This window comes from Drosophila mojavensis, unplaced genomic scaffold (assembly GCF_018153725.1).
Source record: "Drosophila mojavensis isolate 15081-1352.22 unplaced genomic scaffold, ASM1815372v1 contig_80, whole genome shotgun sequence".
NCBI lineage: Eukaryota > Metazoa > Arthropoda > Insecta > Diptera > Drosophilidae > Drosophila > Drosophila mojavensis.
In genome coordinates, this window is record NW_025318906.1 from 4,200,188 (window position 1) to 4,221,281 (window position 21,094).

Consider the following 21,094-nt stretch of genomic DNA (forward strand, 5'->3'; position numbering starts at 1 on the left):
AACTTTCGATGAGTTTGTATATTTATGAAACATTACATTTCAATGATTGTAAGTTATAGTAATGTGTAAAAGTAAATTGGCAACATTTGATGAAATTGAGGTTCAATGCGAACCGAGAGCTCTTGGCAGTCATACATATATATGCATAATATATATATATATATATATATATATATTTCACTGAAAGCATATAAATGATAATTAAAGCCGTGTGAAACACTTTAAGCTGCCCTCGTGCCCTCATTTACAGCACTTTGCTGGACACGTTAAAGCTGCAGCTCGCCGCTTAACAAGTTGGCATTTTGTGTGGCGGATTTGGTGGCTTTTAAATTTCGCGTCCGAGTTGCACTCGAGTGTTGCACGTAGCTGCCAACATGGGGCAGCCAGCAAAAGAGTGAGCAACACACATACAGAGAGAGAGAGAGAAAGGGAGAGAGGGGAGTGGAAGAGTGGGAGAGGCGGTTGGGCAACTGGCCTTATGCGCTGCAGCACTCGACAAAGAAGACGAAGGTAACACGTGACCGTGTGGCAAACAAAACAAACGAGGCAATGAACCAGCATCCGCAATGTGCTTGCAACGCTGCAGCAGCAAAAACAAGTAAGAAGGCTCCAGTCGAGACTGCTCGACTGGGAGATACCCTGAACCCTCCAAGCTGATATTCTAATCATTCTGCACTTCTTCTATGCACACATACATACACATGCACTTATAAGCACGCGCTCTGCTAACTGCGCAGTAAGCAGCGGCTACGCTTGGGCTGCGCTGCAATGTGGGCAATATTATGAGAATTTATTAGTTGAATAATTTCTCTTGTAGTAAGAGTATCTTTATGAAACTTTTAGAATGTGTTTATATAGTTAAAATGTGTGTACATTCCAAAGCACAAGTCTCTAGTACTTGAAATGCGTTTTTTACAAATTGGGGGCGAAGGGGGCGTGGTATCCAAAATCTGTAAATTACAAAATCTTTGTATCCATTAACTCTATATACAACGCAAATTTGAAGTCTCCTGGTTGAAAAGTGTTCAAATTAGGCTGAAAAAACAATGTCGATTTTTCGATTATTCTCGATAAAAAAGTTATCGGATGAGTTATCGAAAAAATAAAGCAAACTCGTACTGCCTATGATATACACGAGTATGCATGCCAAATTTCAGCTCTCTAGCTCTTATAACTTCTGAGATCCTTTTGCTCATACGGACGGACGGACGGACGGACGGACGGACGGACGGACGGACGGACAGACGGACAGGGCTATATCGACTCAGCTCGTCGTCCTGATCAAGAATATATATACTTTATGGGGTCTGCGATGATTCCTTCTGCCTGTTACATACTTTTCACAAAACCATTATACCCTGATTTCCCATTTTCAATGGGTTCAGGGTATAAAAAATAAGAGGAAAAACTAAACGAATGAAAATATACACAGAGACAGAGAGACCGAGAGAGAGAGAGAGAGAGAGAGAGAGAGAGAGAGAGAGAAATGAGGCAAAGCCAAGTGGAATGGGGCAGAATATGGTTTGAAAAATAAAAGTTTATCCTTGTACCAAAAGCATTACTTGAGAGTGTGTAAGAGAGTACTGTTCGAGTGTGTGTATGTGTGTGTGTGTGTGTGTGTGTGTGTGTATTGGCTGTAGCAGCGCTTATTGCCAGAGTCAATGCGACAACACGTGCCACAGTTGGTCAAGTGCGTTGCTGCCACTTTATAGCCAGCATGTGCTGGTTAACAAACCAAAGACAGACAGACACACACACACACACACACACACACATACGCAGCTACTACTCTCAGTACACGCAGCAAGAGCTGTTTCATTTTGTAATTGCATATAGCTAACATCAAGCCAACATCAAGCTGGCATCAAATTGGCAACCGAGATGCAACCAAGAGCAACATCAACTCCTCTGCTGTCCAGGTTTTTTTTTTCGGTGCAGTGCCATTAAAGCGTAAATCGAAACCGAAGCATACCATTTACTACAGACTCGCTCTCTACTTAACTAAAGACTCTGGCTCTGGCGGCATGTGACACCTGATGAAAGGGCAGAATTGTGCTAGAGCTGAGCTCAAAATGTGAAACGAAGGCAAAACTGCTTGGCAAAGGAATTGCTAATCAGATGGTGCAGGCTATCACAATTACTTGAATTACAGTTAACGCCGAGGTAGACATGGCATTTGTAAGCAGCTGGCGAGCCAAAATCAACGAGCAGTGTTGCAAAATGAAGCAGCATGGGTGAGAAAGTCAATTAAGAAAGGTAGTTGGACCTAATGTTCCGTTAGAGAGAATAATAAAATAATAGAAGAGGAGCCAGAAGGACAGTAGAGCTCAAGGAAATGCCAAAATCATTACAGTGTTGGAAAATGTAGCAAAATGTGGAGCAGTTTTAAATGCCAACGGTTAGGAAACATAATAGATATAAACTTCAATTAGGATTCACTAGGCAATCCTGTCAGAGGGCAACGTTATTCAACAATCAGTGTTGGAAAACGACACAATATTTGAATTCGTCTGTGGATACCCCGCTTTAGGAATTTACTTTGCAATCTTGCCAAATGTCAATGTTATTCAATAAACAGTGTTGGAAAACGACACACAGCCACACTTTCTGAATTCCATTGTCAATTTTTAGTTCTCACAGAGGTTTTAAAGTTTCATGATTATATTAAACCAAATAAATAAAATTAAAAGTGCTATTAAAAAATAAAGATAGTTGGACATGAGGTCAACAAACACTTAGTAGAAAATGCTTTTAAATGCTTTTACAAAGTGATGGTAAATTCAATAAAAATCAAGAAAGAACACGCCACTAGATTTGCAGCACAATCCAATCAGGTGGCAACGCCATTGCACATTAGTATTGAAAATTAAGGCATGATGAATTTGTTATTGCAATAGCTGGCCATCAACATTTTAGCCTCTCTATAGTGTTATTGCAAACGGCGACTACTGTATTGATCTAAGCTGTGCTTAAGCCTGAATGTCAACATGTTTGCCATGTTGAGCAACGTTTAAAGCATTTGACATCATTTGACAGGCGACAACTTTGTTCACATTTGCGTTAAATACGAGCTATAAAAATAAGAAACTGTTGCAATAACATTGTCTCTCTCCCGCCCGCCGTCCCTCTCTCACACACTCGCCCTATCACTGTGTGTGCAATGCCAAAGGGCATCATCAGCAGCAGCAGGAGCAGCAGGAGCAACGGCAGCCAGAGAGATGCCACACAAAGAGCTATTAACTGGGCCTTAGACAGAGGACAAGTTAATAGGTAGAGTAAAGTTTGTGGAGGAAAAAACTGGGGCAGAGCTATTGCAACCGGCTGACAGGATGACGAGCGCCAACAGTAGAAAGAGCAGCAGCAGCAGCAGCAGCAGCAAAAGGAGTTAGTGGTAGAAAAAATAGAAGTAATAGTAGAAAGTGCAGCACAAGGATTTGAGGCAACCGGATAAACAGCAGCACTGAGACTGACATCAACAGCAGCGAAAGGAAAAGGAAGAGCAGCTAGACAATCAACTAGAGCTCGAGTCGGAGCGTTGCGCACAGAAGAGGATCAGCTGCAGGTGCTGTAGAAATGGAAGCAGCACAAAAAGAAAGGTGGAATAGCAGCAGCAACTACAGGATGTGGACTTATCCTCATCCTTGGTAAATGCTACGAATCTGTATATAATAATAAACTGAGTAGCTGCGCGATAATTAGTAATGGCAAGGAGAAACGGAGATAGAGAATTCGTAATGAAGAAATTACGTATAGGAGCAATAGTTGCAAGGACGGTAGGCTAAGCTACAAGTCCAATAGTAGTAGATAATGCAGATAATGTGGAGTTAATAGAGAAAATAGTAGTAGAAATAGCAACTTAGGTGAATATGGAATGGTATCATTGGAATTTAAGCTTAGTAGTAGACGTAGTGGTAGTAGAAAAAGTATTTGTGAGTAGGCAGAATAATAAGCAATAGGTAGTAGTATATAATACTAGTAGCTAGTAGTAGTATATAATAGTAGTAGCAGATAGTAGTATATAATAGTAGTAGCAGATAGTAGTAGAAGTTTGTAGTGGTAAATTAATACTAATGTAGTAGGTAGTAGTAGTGGAGTACATAACTTAGTAGTAGATAATAGTAGTGGTGTAAAGGCATTAAGTAGTAGTAGATAAATAGTAATATAAAATAGTAGTAACTTCAGTAGCCACACCAAATATATATCTGAGACATATAGAATAAATAAATTACATCAGCAAAAGGAAGCAACAATAGCAATAGGAGCAGAATAAGCATTAGGTAATCAGCAGCAGATAAGCAGAATAAGCAGTAAGAGTAGCAGCATCAGCAATCGGAGCAGCTGCAGCAGAAACAGTAACGAAATATGGAAACAATGGCAGCCATGGCTGTGCATCACATGTGACTTGATAGCCGCAGGATGACACAGGACACAGGACTAGCTGAGCAGGAGTAGGGGAACAGGAGTTAAATAGATCAGATAGCAGTAGCAGTTGCCACTGCGGTAATGGAAGCAGGAGTAGAGCGAGCAAATAGCATTAGCAAAGGCAGCAGCAGCAGCTCAAAGAGTAACAAAAGTGAAGCCAATATCGTCAATGGCTTTGCCACACATGTGACCCGACTGCCACAGGTTATCAAAGAACTCGGCTGCAGTCAGGGCAAGCAAGGAAAAAAAACCCTGCAAATCAGGCAGAAAAACTTGCGATAAAGGGGAGCATAAGGAGAGAAAGCCAGAGAGAGAGGGAGAGAGAAAGCGAAACCGAATCGTGAAAGCAAATGCAACCGAATTATTGCCGCAGTCAAGCGCAATTGATGTGTGCTTAATGTGCAACAACAACGCTTTAAATTTTAATTAAACTTTCATGCAATACGGCAAGAGGGAATCAAAGAGAGAGAGAGAGAGGGAGAGGGGCTCAGGGGGTGTGAGTGAAAGGGAAGTGCTTAAATATTCTCAGCTGCATAATTGAAATGCCACATGGCGTAGTCAACAGCATCGAAATGCGACGAAGCACACACACACACCCATACGTATATATGTGCCACACACATGTCACAAACACACACCAAGCCCCATACCTACCCCTGCTCCCGCCCCTTCACTAGTTCTGTTTACAGCTGGGCGCTCAGCCTGAGGCAAAGCTCGCACATTGTCAAATCGCAGACGCCTTTCCCGGCAGCCATCAGCGACGACGACGACGACGACGGCGACGACGGCGACGGCGACGACAATGCAAGGGAAACGCGCAGACTAACAAGGACTCCAAGAAGGGGTAAGTGGGCGGGGCTGCTGGTGGCTCAGCTATCAGTAGCGCCTGACTGATTCAGACAGCCGGACGGAAACTGCAAAATAAACTAAACACTGCATTTATGCAAATAAATAGCAATGCGATAGATGTATATAAATATATTCCATATAACTATGACAAAGGGTGGAAGAAGAAGCTGAAGCTGAGCAGGAGACATGTGTGTGTGTGTGTGTGTGTGTGCCTGAAGGGTGCAGAAAGTGAGCAAAGGCAGTGAACGGAAAAAGTAGATAGATTGGACACATATTATATAGAAGTTCGTGATAAATCATTGAACAGCAAAGCGGGAAATATTTCTGATTTATAACTTAATTCGTGGGAAAGTGTGGAAGAATGATGCCAAAAGGGGCAAATTGAAAAGGGTTTTCAGCTCAATTTATATGTCAACTTATGGTAAATATATTACTTGGGCCAATTATATTGCAGCAATGAATTTTAACAAATTTGTTTTTAACATATATCTAGGTAAATATATAACATATATCAATTATACATATTTTATAAATATATATAACAATACTTTAGAATATTGTTTAATTATATTAAATATATTCAATATTATGAGTTCAAATATTAAAAAAAATATATTTAATATAATAATTCTTACTACACCTAACATAGTAAGAATTATTGTTATTTTCTTAAATATATTATAAACATTTTATTTAAATATATTTTAAATATTTTATTTTTGTATTTTAGATTTTATGAAATATTAAAAAATATTTATTTGAAATATTTTTTATATTATTAAAATATAAATATTTTTTGTTTATTAAAAAAAGAACCCATTTTTTATTTATTTTTAAATTATTTAATTAATATAATAATTAATTAATATAATTATCTAATTAATATAATATATAATTTTTGGAAGCTACCACTTAAATAATTGTCTCTTTTAGTTCAGGCATTTTAAGCTGTTTAAATACTTCTTCATATACCCAAATTTCTCTCAGTGCAGCTTTATAGCTCATATTTATAAAAGGATTGAGGAGCAAGGTATTAAATTTCCAATGAAATCAATCGGCTTGAACTCAAATACCCGCACACACACACAGATATGCATATACCTACATTTGCCCACACACTCACACATACACACATACAATATATGGTATATATTTATTCATTAAGCGTCTGAGTCATTCACAACTCATTACATGCACACACACACACACAGAGAGAGAGAAAGCCGAAAGTATGAATGACACTAATACGCAGCTACAGTTACGCATACACACACAGAGAGACACACATGGCGCATATGGGCAGACAATCAGACAGTGGATGTTGAGTATTAGACACGTATGACGTCAGCTTATGCATGGCATAGACCAAACAACAACAACAAGCGACAGCATTTAAACTTCAAGTGGGACAACAACAGCTATAATAACAACAACAACAGCAACAACAAAGGCGTCAACGAGTGAGACAATCGCCGACAGTTGAGTGTTTTGCCCGTTATACGTTGTCTTTGTTGCTAGAAATGCGCGGTCTACTCTCCCACTCTCCCTCTCTCACTCCCTCTCACACTCACACTCCTTCTTCCACTCCCGCTCTATTGCTCGTTTTTCTTAACAGTTAACAGTTAGTGCTGCCTTCGCTCTTCACCCATTCCACTGCACACACACACACACACACACACACACGTTTGCACATTTATCCATTTTTGGGTTCATTCCGCTTGGTTCTGGTTCAATTCGGTTTGGTTTGGTTTGGTTTTCACTTTGCCAACTGCTCGCCTAGCTTTGTCCTTTTGTCTGGCTGATATGCGCCTGTCATTATATAAGACAGTGAGCTAGACAGAGCCAGCGCTAGAGTGTAAGCTAAGCTGAGTGCGTGTGTGTGAGTGCGAGCGAGAGCGTAAATTTAAATAAATGCTTTGAAGCGCACTAAAAGCGATTTATCTTTGTCGATTGTGGATTACGAACATGTTTTCCAAAACATTTTTCATATTGTCCCTGCGTGAGTGTGCGTGTGTGAGAGAGAGAGAGAGAGAGATGGAGAGAGGGAGAGATTGCGTTACTGCTGCTGCGTTGACTGACAAGTCTTTGTGCAAACAGCAGCAGCAGCAGCTGCCTTTGGTTTCGGCTACCCTTTGCCCTACCTAACCCTCTCCCTCACCCTCCCGCCCAGCAGCTACCCAGCCGGAAAGTCATGCATGCGAATTGCACTGAAAGGCACATGCTCAGCCCGCATGGCAAACAAGTTGAAGTTATCTTTCGATAACTTTTTAACTGTAATTTTGTTATTGTGTGGAGCTAATTGAGCTGTTAGCTGTTATCCAAATTGACAGCTGATTTAATGCTTGCCAAAGCATTGCCAAAGTAATGTGTTTCACTGATTTTATCGCCTTCACTGTTCATGCGAGATTTCAACTGGGCTCTGCTCGTTTCCCTGACTCTGTGAGTGTGTGTGTGTGTTTGTCTGTCTCTGTGTCTGCTTTGTCTGTGTGTCCTGCTCATCAGGTTTCGCTTTATTGATTAATCGTCTGCCTCTGCTGCTGCTGCTGTTGCTGCTGCTTCACATTAGCAGCATTCGCTGCACTGCGCCATAACTAACAAAGTCTTTTGTCCATTTTCAAACCCCCTCCCCCCTTCCGCCCCTCTGGTCCTTTCTCATTGTTCCATTTTTTTTTTTTTTTTTGCTTTTGCTTTCTTCTAATGCTCATTCGCATTTTCATTTTCATTTGCATGCGGCAACAGCCGCAGCAGTGGCCCACGCAGCGTATACGCAATTTAGCTGCTTGTCGAACAGATCCGTTGTTCCCATTCCCATTCCCATTGCCAGCCTCATTCCCAATCCCAGTCCCATTCCCATTTCCATGCCCAATGCCATTTCCATTCAGTAAACGTGCCGCGCGCTCGTCGCCCACGCAAAAGTCGATAAATTATTAGATTGTAAATAAAGCGTGAGTAGGGCGGGGACAGGGGAATTGGGGGGCGTGGCAAAAAGGTAGGCAACAACTGCTGATGTTGATGGCAAGCAAAAAACTGGCGTAAAAGCAAAAGATTATTGGGTAACCGCAGCAAAGTTTTTCTTTTGGCTTTACGCAGCCGGCGCACATGTGTCCAAAAGTAAAAACCACAAGAAAGAGAAAAAATATCAGAAATGAGCAAGAAGCAGAAGTTGAAGTTGAAGCAAAAGAGGAAGAAGAAGAAGAAGTAGTAGCAGCAGCAGCAGTAAAAAAAACCGTGTCGAAAGCTATACAAATACAGGCAATAGTTATGCTCATGTGTGTGCGTGCGTGTGTGTGTGTCAGCTGTCGCCAGCTCTAGACAACAACAACAGCCTAAGCATTGCACACGTGTATGTGTGTGTGTGTGTTCACATAAGTGAGAATGCGTGTAAAGTGTGTGTAATCAATCATTTATGAAATTACGCTACTTCCGCTTTTGACAATTTTCCTTTCAACATGCCGTCCCTGGCTAAGCCCATGCAACGCCTACACACAACCTACCCCCCCACTACCCATGCCCGCCGCCCAGCCCTGTCCTGCCCCACACATGCTTATGTCCTATCGGCGATGACGTAAGTGTCTTTGTAATATGTAAAATGCAAATTTACACACACATTCCTTCAGGCCCTCCATCTCTCTCTCTCTTCCTCCCTCAATATGTGTGTGTGTGTGTGTGTAAGCCTGTCGAGATCTTCGATGGGGCATAGATTATGATGATGCCCAGCAACAGAATGCGATAAAAAAAAAACGAAAAGAAAAGAAAAGTTTTGCCTAAGAAAATAAAATAAAATAAAATAAAATGGGATAAAATAAAATAAGATAAAAACACGCAGCGACAGCTGAGAAAAGTGTTAGCTGAGCGGCCCCCAACAGCAGCCAAGGTATACATATACACATACATCTCCATGCATATATAAATTTGATAAAAAAAAAAAAAAAAGAAAAGCATGTCAAATTTGATATATAACCTTGAACCCGAGGCGCATGAACTTTGACCTCAGTTGCGAGCTGAAAATTTTAATGAAAAAAACTGAAAATAACCCGGAACAGAAGCAGAGCAATCAGCTCTATATGATAGATGGAGCTAATCATTAAATATTCTGATTCTGAAAGGCTCTATGAATATTCATTTGTATTCAAAAATAGATGCCTACAGCAGTTATGGGAGATATAAAAATATCTGAATAGCAATTAGAAGAGAAGGATAGAGGTTTTGTAGAATACACTACAAGAAAAATCTTGTAAATGAAACCTATAGAATAAGGAATAGGCCGAGATAATTTAATAATAATATAAGCTCTTAAAGGTTAGTTATAGAAACATAAAGTAAAAACACTTGGTAATGAAACATTAGCCATATAGTCTATGAAAGGTAAAGAGAATTGCGCTGAGGAAATGAGGTATTATATAGAACTTTTTCTATTGCTACTGAGCTGTTTAGTTAAACAGAGAAACATATTTTAGTCTTTCATTGAAAACAATATGAGAAAACCCATACGAATCTTAGCTAAAGAAAATAAAGAAACTATAAAATTTGCTTTGCAATACATTTAAGATAATTTAATAATTCAGCAATAACAAACTCAAAATTAAACGAAACACATTGAAAAGCAACAAAAAGAAATTTAACAAAAAATCTAAAACAAAACGCCAATTTTTTAGAAATTTATAAGCCATATAAATCTGAATAAAGAAAAAGTTATGCCAATTCCTCAAGGAATGGGGGCAAACAGAACAACATACCTGTAAAAAAAACACACTTAGTTATAAATAAAAAAAATAAAAAAACAGAAAATTTTAAAAATATTTTTTAACTGCATTTAACAAAAATTGTTTTTAAATTCTTTGCAGAAGAAAAAAAAAACATCGTAAAAAGCGAAAAACTTTTGCGTGGAATTCAACATTGAAATACGGGCAGCCAAAATAGTTTTCGAATGTTGGGGCCTCTTTTAATGGTTGGCCAGAAGCTGTAGCAGTCGTAGTGGCCGCCCCTAAAGGTATGCAATATGAATTTAATGTGTGCTTTTGACCACGCTTAGAGCCAGCTTCTATATGGCCATCAACTAATTTGCGTTTATTTGACCATCAAAAGAGTCGTAACCCAAATATGAAAATGGGTTAGAGGTGTGCGAGCTGGTGTGTGTGTATTGTGTGTGTGTGCGTGTGTGTGTGTGTGTTAGTGTGTGTGTGGCGCCTTTGGCAGTTATGGGGCACTGCGGTTGGCCGCAATGTCAGGCGAGAGTCCTTTTGACTAATTAGACGACTTGCGGTGAACGTAATCATAAATACACACACAGCAGTAATTATGATATGAGGGCCAACAACAACAACAACAACAGCAACTTGGCATATATACTTAGAGATACATATACTTATATATGTATATATACTCTATATATATGTACATTAGGCTGGCTTGCCTAAGCTGTCGAGTTAATTAATTTAAAACTGGCCCAAACTGCAGAGCCTCAAGTATTAGGCCTCGCGTCTTGGCCATGTGCAAAGCCAGTCTCTCTCGCTATGTGTGTGTGCATGTGTCTGTGTGTAAGCAGCAGCCCAACTGGAAGCCTCTGTGTCTGTGTGTTGTTTTCTACTTTTTTTTTTTTTTGCGTTTATTTTTCGCTAGCCCTTCATTTTGCTTTTTTGGCAATTGGAATTGGCCGCTGAATGTGGAGCGCAGCGCGCGCAGTTGATATTTCAAAAACTAGCGACTGGAAAAGCCAAAACGACTTTTGTCTTTGGCAAATAAAACATGAGTTCAAATAAAATAAGTCAAACAAAACACAAATAATATTTGGTAAATAATTAATATTTATATATAAAATAGTTGTTGTTTTATATTCTGATTATTTTCTGCAGTCGCACAGTAAATAAAATTCCTACAGCTCAACTTATATAAACGACATAAGAAGAAAAAAAAAAAAAAAAAAACGTTGCAGAGCCTCGCAAACTTCGTGTCATGTGAGAGCCAGCGCTGAATAGCGTAAGAGCGAGCGAACGAGCACGAGCGCGTGGGAGAGAGCGCCAGTGAGAGAGCGCGCCAAGCAGCTGACAAGTTGCGCTCACGTTGTTGGCGCGCTCCTTGACTCAGGCGCTCTCTCACTCTCTTTGCATCACCTGATTTGCACAGCCGACGCGTTTCGAACTAGAAACATGTTAAGGCTGCGGCTGCTGTTAGGCTGTATGAGTGTCTGTGTGTGTGTGTGCGTGTCTTTTGGGGGTGGGTCTACAACCGCTGGCAGTTAGTTTGCCTGCTGCTGCTGTTATTGTTGTTGTTGTTGCTGTTGGCGCTGCTGTTGTGCAGGCATTTAAATGTGTGCCAGCCGCACACACACACACACACACGCACGCACACAAATTTAAATTTAAATTACGCATACGCCCGGCTGTGTATGTGTGCAGCTGCTGTTGCTGCTTAGCAGCTGCCTCAAGTTTTTCTTAATCAGCAGCGCAATTCACATGCTTGCAACGTGCTTTTGCCACACACACATGCACACACACGCACACGCTTACACAGACACAGAGGCCATTCACGAGATTTTGCTTCAGTTTTCTTTTTTTTTTCATACTTTATTTTTCTTTTTTTGCCCCCTTGGCAAAGCTTTTCCTTTTGCCCCTGTTGCCCAGCTTTGTGTGTGCCTGTGTGTGTGCGGCGCTCATTAGCGGTCGCATTGTCGCAACACCTTCTCCACCTCGCTTGACATGCTTGCCAGCCAGCTTTGCTTTTTGCCCGTTGTCAGCTGCCAGTTGCCAGTTGCCAGTTGGTCAGCTTAGCTCTGTGTTGCCAGTTGTTTAAAGGCTTGCAACAAATAATTGCCAATTATGCGCACACACATACACACATGCACTTACACAGATACAGATACAGATACAGAGAAAGAGTGGAAGAGGGAGGCAAGAGAGTCATCAAATATGCAGTCAAATGTTTGCACAGACACTGAAAAATGTGGCACAGTTCGCCAGTTGGCGACCTCTAAGTGCCACAAATTAACCGCAACGCGTTGCTTCTTCGCTCCTCTCTCCCTATACCCCTCTCTCTCTCTCTCTTTAGCAACACTGATAATTACGAGCAGAAATATTAAACCCGGGCAGGGCGTGGGGTTCCTTTGGACGACTGCTGCGCGCGGATTTTGTGAAGTGGACAGCTCTTGGGGCAAGGCCCGTTCCCATCTCCCACCTCCCTTCCGTCCGTCCAACCGACTTCAATAATTAATGAGCAGCTAAAAATGTCACGCAGTTGCGTCCCTCTGCAGGATTTAGCCATAGCCGAGAGTTTACACACTGCAACAGCAGCAATCGCTGCCTTAAGCTTGTTAAATACCCATGGCTAAATCACATTACTTTATAGCCAGGCTACACTGTACTGCAAGCTGTTATGTAAGCTCTCAAAAATGTTGTGAGCTCTAGTCTAATGAAACTCTAATTGAAGCTCAAGTATTCATTAGATATAGAATATTATTATGGTTCCACATTTTGTGCAGGGTATTTGATAGTCGTACATTTTGTTAGTCAGCAAATAGATTTGCCAGTTTTCATTTGTCTTGCAGGGCTGTGGCTGGCGGGCTTTGGGGGCTTGGCATATTTTGGGGTTAACGGGCTGAATTTAAATGCGAGTTATGTTGTGTCCTGTTGATGTCCTGTTGCCGTTGTTGTCCTGTGGCAAGGGTTGCCAACCCATTGCACAGTATTTAATTAAAACATGATGTAATGCGAGCGCGTGTCCCGCGACAATCCGGTTAGAAATGCACAGAGATAAAGACAGAGACAGGCAGAGAGACAGACAGAGAGACAGACAGAAGAGTAGCTGGAAGCCATTTAATAGAATTTGTGACTAGAAACAACACTTTCTATTCATTGAGGAAGTGAAGCAGTGGGGAGTGGAGAGAGTAAGACGAGCCAGAAGCTAACGAATTTTGAAATACTTTTTGGAAACTTTATCTGCTTTAACTGTCATTCTCATGATGCGAATCTGCGGAAGGCAGAACAAGGAGTAGCTAAAGCAGTGGAAACTCAATTGAACTCTGAACTCATTGTCAAATATTTTGAATATTACAAGTGTTTTACGAGCAGCCAAGGACTTAAGAACGAACATCCTGCCTGTACTCTTAACGATGTACAGAGGATAAGACAGAGATGAAGTCCAAGGACCTTAACCACAAAGCCAAGAGATATACATATATACTATATATATATATACTCTATATACCGTGAGAGCAAAAAGAATTGTAGCTGGATTGACAACTGAGATTCTAATTACGAAGAGGCAGCACATGGGGAAGAAGAGTAGGTCGGCAAGACTGTAGAAGACCAAAGGACGAAGGAGTAGGAAAAAAGTGAAGCTCACTCAAATATCTGCACAATATAAAGGTAAATTTCATATAGAATAACAGAATAGAATATAACCAGAATATAACCAGTCTATATAAAAATCCATTCTCTTATTAAGCGCATAGAGTCTCCATTCCATGTAGAGATGATGTCATAAGGAATCGATTAAATAGAAGAAGAATAGCTTAGCTACTCTCTAAAATAGATCATGATAAAAGTGGAAGTAGAAGAGGATATAGCAAGACCCAACAAAATGATAATCACCTTATATTATACTACACTCGATATATTATATTACGTATCGATAAACGATGAAGCTCAACAACTCTGGCTATCTCTATGGCACTATTGTAATACTTGTTACGCACTCACCTTGCAGTCATCGCACTGATTGACCAGCGAATACACCTGCCGGCAGTCGAAGCGAAACAGAATCTCGGCCAGCTCGCAGGTGATGCGATTGGCCAGCGCATCCACGTCGAGCAGATCGCTCAGCAATCGAATGCACTCGTCCCGATCCGAGAGCGTCACATTTAGAGCCAATGTGTGAAGAGCACTGAACACGCTACGTTCACAGCAATGGCGCAGTCGAAGGGTGCGCAGGCGGGCGAGCAGCTGACCAGGTGAGCGCAGGCCGCACAGATGCTGTGGACTCGTCTCGGCTGCATCGCCCAGGTAATCAAGGCACTGTTGTTGTTGCTGTTGTTGTTGTTGTTGTTGTTGTTGTTGGTGTTCGTTGACGCTGAGTTGTTCGTGTGTCTGAAGTTGGCTATAGAGCAATGTAGACTGATCCCCATCCAGTCTAATCGCCTCATCCTCAATGTTGCTGCTGGGCGTGCTGCTCGCCTCCTGCTCCTGCTCCTGCTCCACATCATCCAACTCCTGCTCGGTTGTGGTTGTTGTTGCTGCCGCCTCCGTTGGGCCACTGTCAACAACAACAACATTCTCATCCCATTGCCTATCGCGTCGCACTCGAGACATGGCCTTTAAGTTATTGTTGTTGTTGTTGCTGTTGCTGTTGCTGTTGCGATTATGCGTCGTCTTATAGTTAATCGTATTTGCATTTATGAAATACTTGAGTTTATTATTATCGATGCTGCTTTCCATTGGCTGCTGTTCGGCACAGGAACGCGGACAGATTGGCGGACCAGGTCCCTCATCAACCCAGGCCATGGGCAGTGTGCCAGCCGAGCACTGACCCTGAAGAGGAAGAAGCAGAAAGCGAAGAATTTTATATTAATCAAATGCCAAAGTATATTAAATTTATATATACATATATTGTCTGTAGTCTGATAGCTAGCAGTGGAATATATAATTTATTAATATAAAAAAAATATACAATTAATAAAAGAAATAAGTGGACTTTAGTCTGGGATAAGCAGACATATGTCTAGATCTTATCTGCCGTCCTGATGGTTCCTAATACGCCTCATTAGACAGATAAATAAATTTTCATAAATCCGTTATTCAATTTCAGGCATCTAACTAGACCTTTCTTATATAAGATATATCAAACAGAAATATTAACTAAATATATTTAAAATATTTCTCTTATTCTCGTTATATTATTTATTATTCATTATTATTCATAATATTATTATTATTATAATATATAATATTTATAATATTTTTAAGATTTATTTACCATAAAATCCACTTCTGCATTTCTTTTCATATGAATATACAATTCTAATATTCCATGGAAAATATAGTTATAATATAATATAATATCTATTCAACTCAAATTCCCTTTCCCAAGACAGCATTTATTATCAAATAAATATTCAACATTAATATTCAATAATAATTCCAAAATAATATTCATATTCCCATTCCCAAATTAAACCCAACAACTTAAAAATTAATCAGCTGCTAAGATCTAGCTGAATACTTAGCAAATGTTTAGAAATCGGTTTTAATCTCTCTCCGAAGATGTTGAACTTCTCCAAAAAGTTGATGCGAAACTATTTGAGCTCTTAAATAATTCAATTCTCAAATAGAAACAAGCTAGCCAAGTTGATGCCGCTTAAACTTCGTGTCAAAGCAAAGCTTGCAACAAAGTTTGCATTGTGTGAGATTTTTTTTTGGGGGTAGAAAATTAATTTTGAAACATTTCAAGCACTCAACACATGATGAAATATTAAATAATAAAATATACATACATATAAATGCATATGTATATTTTTAATGCGCATATGAAATAAATGACAGGCGATTAAGCGGGCAATTAGAACAGAGATTAAACGGATTAAACAGCTGAGCAGAAAGAGAGAGGGAGGGAGAGGGACAGAAAGAGGCAAAGTGGAAGAAAAATTAAATTTTAAATGCATTTATTTAAATAGAAATGTTTTGTATTATCACAAAATTAAACAATGCACATAGAAAGAGACTTAGAGCGAGTGAGAGAGAGAGAGAGAGAGAGTCATAGAGAGAGGGGCAGATGTGGAGTGGGGCGGGTATGGGCTGCAAGGCAACGGGGTAGAAAAACAAAAAGTACTCTGGTATATTGAAAAAGTTTTATGCAGCTACGAACAGCAACAACAACAATAACAACAGCAACAACAACAACACACGCACTGAGGGAAAGTCATAAAATAAAACAACAACATGCTGTGTAGAGTAGCGCAAGTAAAATAGAAGCCAAACAACGAAACGAGCAACAGCAATAGCAACAGCAACAACAATAGCAACAACAACAACAACAGCAATGGCAATGAGTGCATAAAGAGCTGATGTTTTTCGTTATTAAAATGACCGCACTTCGTTGGAATTTTTTTCTCGCTCGCCGTCTCCTGCCACATGCCGCTCAAGCAGTGGCAGCAACAACAGCAACAACAACTACAACAACAACAAGCGAGAATAATCGTAGCACAGTTTATGGCGTCGCCCGTATCAATGCACAGCCAATGCGACTGTTGGCCAAAACCGAAACCGTTTATAGCCTTCACATGTGCGGCCCATTAAAATTAAAGGCCGCGTCATATAAATAAATTCAAAAAAAGATTAAAATAAATAACAAATAAAAGAATAAAATCAACGAAAATCGCAGCAAATGAAATTAAAGAAGAGCAAGCGAAATCGACGTAAATTCAAACTGAAAATATATAAATAATATATAAATAAGCAAGAAAATATATAAATAAATAAATGCGTGCAGTGGAACTAAATGCTAGATCAAAAGAACTAGCTCCAAGTGAAAGCCTTGCCTTGACTAAGCCATAAATAAGTATGGGAAAGTGAAAGAATTGGCTGAAGCAGCAGATTGACGTAGAAAAATTGAAAACTATATAAAGCTGAACTAGATCGAACCTGAAGCTCCAGAAACGTGAATAGTAAAGTAGCATATATAACAGAACTAATAAGTATTCTGGGAAGAACTAAATAGGAATACAAGCTAAAAATCAAATGTAAAATTCATATGCATTAAAAAGAAGGAATTGAACTAGTTCATAATGAGAATAAACTAAATTTTAAGTAACATTAGATACTGTGTGAAGAGCTTGCATAAGAAAATCAATCAATTACAGAACTCATAAAGAACTAAATTGAAAAAGAACTAGATCAAAAAAAAAAAAAAAAAAAATCAAGAAAATTAATATAGTATAGCCCGAAATATGTAAAAAAGAAATGCAGGTAAACATATTATTTTAAAACATTATTATTAACATAATAAAGCTAAGCTAAAACTAGCTCAACAATAACATAAACAATCTCAAAATCTTATGATCTAGATCACGAACCAGTCACAATCTTCTATTTAAAATACACCCTTTCCCATTGGAAAGGAAATAATGCCAAAGCAGAAGCTTTTCGAGAACTAGAGCTTAACATATGTAGAAACCCCTTTTAAACAAGAACTAGAACTAGTTTGCTCATAGTCATATGAGCAAAATGAGCCACAAAGGCACACATAAGGAATTAAAAACCTATCAGAGAAACGGAAAGAAACTGAAATAGAAAGCAAATAGCAAAATACAAACCAGAAGCATATTAGTAACAAATACCAAATAGAAATGCTGGGAACAAATAGAGTAAAGGACAATGTGCAAATTGCATTATGGTGAACATTAATATTGCATGTCACACTGCAACTGGATTGTGGGCGTGTGTGTGTGTGTGTGGGAAGGAGAAAGTGAGACAGAGAAAGAGAAAGAGCGACAGCGAGAGAAAGAAATGTGCAGCAATCAACGACGCATAAAAACTCAATTGCCTGAGCCCAGAGACCTGTTTTATCCCTCGACAATAACAATATGTTGGCAAAAGTCTACAGTATAGTTTACTCCATATACCTATATATAGAATATACACATATATAATATATGTGTGTGTGGGTGCAATTCAGGTTAGAGACGAATACAAATGTGAAATGAAAAAATCAGACAATGAATAATAGCGCACAGCGCTCAATAGTGAAAAGCGGATTCAAAGACTAACAGATGCGCCTTAAGAGAAAGACAAAACCGATCGAGTATAGGGGTGTATAACACTTATACTGAAATAATATGTTAAAGAAAATGAAGACGTTAGAGATAAGTTCTAAGAGAAGAAAATCAAATAAGAGATGACTTCATTTGAAAGGAAACCATTTTGAATGTTCTTTAGCGATCTATGTTGAACTGACTGTCACTACATATTGGGATAGGGGCTACAATCTAGTCAACATAGATCGCTGAAGCTCATTCAAAATGCTCTCAGTAAAAGTGAAGTCAACATATTTGGGATTTATATATTACAGGAACTTTTTGAAATATAAAATTTAATAAATCTGTGAGCACTGCTTATATGAGTCAGCTGGATTCAAATTGTATTGCATATGTCAGCTATATGAAATATCGCCCCTCTAAATTTTGACAGTAAGCACATACCATAACCTTAACTTTCACAGAATAACAAAGGGCTTAGGGTATGAACAATTACCAAAAAAAAAATTAACCAGATTTTTTAAATTTTCCCTGTAATTTGAGAACAAATCAGGGGAAGGGATTTCAGTTCCCTCTGGATATCTGTAACTAGAAATATTTACTAGAAATAACATTATATTTATATGAACAGCCCTTAAACAACATTCAAGGCCGGAAGGCCCATCCATCGAACCCCAACAAACCCCAGGCGCAACCACCTAAAAATTCAATTTAAAGTACAACAAAAATTTTCTATTCTCAATTTCTCCAAACATAGAATTTATAAAATTTAGACCCGCTATATTTGGCCAAATTAAATACAGGGTATACAGCACACACACGCACACTCGCATACTCGGACAGAGACAGAGACAGAGACAGGGCAGCACGTGTACACGGCGCCATTGTTGATTTAATGGCAGACCAGCTGCGGCCCAGTGCACAACAATGCGACCCACTCGCTCGCCTGTTCAGGGATTGTTTTTTTTTTTTTTTTTTTTTTTTGCTTTTTGTTGTTGTTGTAGGGTTGGAGGTGGGGGTGGGGGTTAGCAGCTTAAACGGACACAATACAAGAAGACAGCAACAAGATAAATTCTTGAATGCGCAACAGCGAAATAAGAAATTTCAGAATGAACTGACATTACAATTTGTAAAAAGGGTGTGCAGCCACCACCCACACACCCACACACCCACCCCCCAGGTCCAGCCCATAATCCAAAGAGCCAGCCCCAACCCCCACCCACCCAGGTCCAGCCCTAAGCCACCCCTTTGACCTGCCCTTTGGCAGAGCTGAGCGCTGATTAGTTCGCGATGGCTGTTCAAACAGTTTTGAAAATGCAAAGTTTTTGTTAAAACTTTGATGAGGTTTTCTTCTTTTTTCTCCCTTCATTTTCTCTCTCTCTCTCTCTCTCTCTCTCACACTCTTTTTGTTGTGTGCTGAAAAGTTTTCACCCGCTGCAGGTTTAAAGAGGAAATGGGTTTTCTGCTAGCCAAATGAACTTCGAACTGGCCAACACTTAATTATGCTGAATTGTTGTGAAGCTTTCCACCTGCAGGCCAAATGCTAAGCAAAATTCTTCATAAATTAATAACTCGTAATTATTAAAGTCGATGCCAGAGCCGATCAGCTCTCGAGACCAGTAAGAGTCGAGTAAATTAAAAATTAAGCAAATTAACTAATGCGAGCTGACGAGCTAAAATCTGGCATGACTGACTGCTTCGCCTCCTGCTCCTCCTCCTGCTGCTCCTGCTTACTGTCTGTGTCGCTCAGCTTCATCAACACGCTTGTCCAGGACATTTTTGGTGCTGGGTCAAGTGCGGCCAGCGGCAATGCGAGCCCAGCTGCCAGCTCATTGTCTGAGCGCAGGCTTATTAGACAGCTCTGTGCAGCGAATGGTGCAACGGGCAGAGCCAACCAGCGCCGGTTGCAGACAAAGGCCTCGGTGCACCCACAAAGCACATTTAACTAGCTGAGTGTCAATCAAAAAGAGAGAGAGAGAGAGAGAGAGAGAGAGAGAGATGGTTTGCTCTGCTATTAGACCTAATGCACACACTCTATTATGCGAGGGCTTTGTCTAAGGCCTAATTTCTATGCCTTTGCCAGTGAAATGATAAAGAGCAGAGAGCCTAAAAGGTTGATCTACAATATTTATGTAATAGTACTAGTACAAAGGTATCTATCTGTGTATATGTCTAATTGTTATTCATTCCATATATGTATTTATATGTATAAATTTACCATGTGTAGTAGATAGACACAACAATTAAAACCATATATTAATTATTGTTTTTTAAATATGTATGATAGATAATATATATAGGATTCTATATATATACATATATATATCTATAAATCTGCCTATTCATGTCTACATCTATACATATCTATCTATCTACATCTATGTATCTGTATATCTAGAGAAGAGATATTCAATAACTATTATTATCATTAAAGTCATCTATAAATCTATATGCCTATTTATTTATTTATCCTTATCTGTGCTCCAGCCTATTTCTCTGTTGATATCTATCCATGTATGAGTAAGATCTATCAATCTATATTTGCAGCTATATATTTATCTGCTTATCAATATACAGAGCATTCTACCTGCATTCAGCCTATTTCTCTGTTGATATCTATCCATGTATGAATAGTAAGATCTACCAATCTAAGCATCTATATTTACATCTATATATTTATCTGCTTATCAATATATGGAATACTCTACCTAATCTTGTCTGTCAATTAATTAGTCCCTAAACGAATATATATTTCAGATCTATATACGAGTATACACTAATATATTCACCTATCTACCATTCATGGTGTATTGCCATTCAATATTTTAGTGTTAACAAAAATCATCAAGCATACATATATATTATTATATATGAATATAATGTAGATCGTATACAACAGATTCTATAAGGTTTTCTATATTCCTTCTATCCAACTGTATATGGAAAAAATATTAAAATACTTGGAGTATTATAAATATATAGATTAGATTTATATTAATTGATTATAGTCGTCATAGCTATAGATAGATAGATGGGCTTAAAATTTCTCTATGCCTTTCCCTGTCTCTCCTGCTTCCAATC

At 39.2% G+C, this 21,094-nt stretch overlaps 1 protein-coding gene across 1 annotated transcript in view; it reads right to left on the reverse strand.

The window, feature by feature from the left end:
* Positions 1-21,094, reverse strand: part of LOC6578661 — a 52,732-nt gene that overhangs the window by 12,621 nt on the left and 19,017 nt on the right. Inside the window, exon 2 of the mRNA XM_002004533.4 lies at positions 13,965-14,792. Coding sequence (XP_002004569.2) covers positions 13,965-14,792 — 828 coding nt within the window. The remainder of the gene's footprint in view (positions 1-13,964; positions 14,793-21,094) is intronic.